The 905-nt window shown below is 50.9% G+C and overlaps 1 protein-coding gene across 1 annotated transcript in view; it reads left to right on the top strand.

The window, feature by feature from the left end:
• LOC106813166 (Down syndrome cell adhesion molecule-like protein Dscam2) overlaps positions 1-905 on the top strand; it is a 50515-nt gene that overhangs the window by 30379 nt on the left and 19231 nt on the right. The window contains exon 3 of the mRNA XM_014817233.1: positions 205-354. Coding sequence (XP_014672719.1) covers positions 205-354 — 150 coding nt within the window. The remainder of the gene's footprint in view (positions 1-204; positions 355-905) is intronic.

Genomic DNA, 905 nt, shown 5'->3' with positions numbered 1-905 from the left:
ACACACACACACACACACACACACACTACACACACACACACACACACACACACACACACACACACACGACACTACACACACACACACACACACACACACACACACACACACACACACACACACACACACACACAACTATCCCAATAACTGACAAACAGGTGAGGTCAAACATAACGTTTCATGCATCACCGCTCTGAATTGCAGGCGACAAGTTCAGCATCTTTGCGACAGGAGAGCTACATATCAGGAACGTCAGCATCGCTGACGTCACATACGCCTACAAGTGCTCGACGAAACATATCATCACCGGAGAGCAGACAGACAGCGTGAGATCTGGAAGGCTCCGACTGAGAGGTCAGTGTTTCACTATGAGATGGGAGAATGTGGAGGGAAAGATCGCAGCTAGCATCAGTCTGCACTGATGTAACCAGCTACACTCAACACTAATCATTATCATAATCTCAAGCTAATTCCCTAACCCTAACCTTAACCCTAACACTAATCATTATCATAATCTCAAGCTAATTCCCTAACCCTAACCTTAACCATAACACTAACCCTAACCCTAACGCTAACCCTTACACTAATCCATTACTTTGTGTTACTCGAATATTTGACGGTGATTACGTCACGCGCGCATGCGCGGTGAGAACTTTGTAAGTTTCGGCGTGCCACTCTCGCTCATCGTCGCTCAGCGCCGCGGAAGCGGATGCGGAATAGGATGCGATTATCTCACGGATGCTGCTGAGCGGAAGCCATGCGCTCATCAGCAGCGGCGCCGGCAGCAGCGGCGCCGGCAGCTGTTGAACTCTCGTCTGTGCGGCGGAGGGGGGGGTAGTGTCGGAAGCCTAGCCGCTAGCTGCAGCGACAGCAGTGTTCAAGAGTGAATGGGCGGGTAGGAGGGC

The sequence above is a fragment of the Priapulus caudatus genome, unplaced genomic scaffold, assembly GCF_000485595.1.
Source record: "Priapulus caudatus unplaced genomic scaffold, Priapulus_caudatus-5.0.1 Scaffold732, whole genome shotgun sequence".
NCBI classification, from domain to species: domain Eukaryota; kingdom Metazoa; phylum Priapulida; class Priapulimorpha; order Priapulimorphida; family Priapulidae; genus Priapulus; species Priapulus caudatus.
The sequence above is the reverse complement of the archived record's forward strand: the minus strand, read 5'-3'. Positions and strand labels throughout refer to the sequence as shown.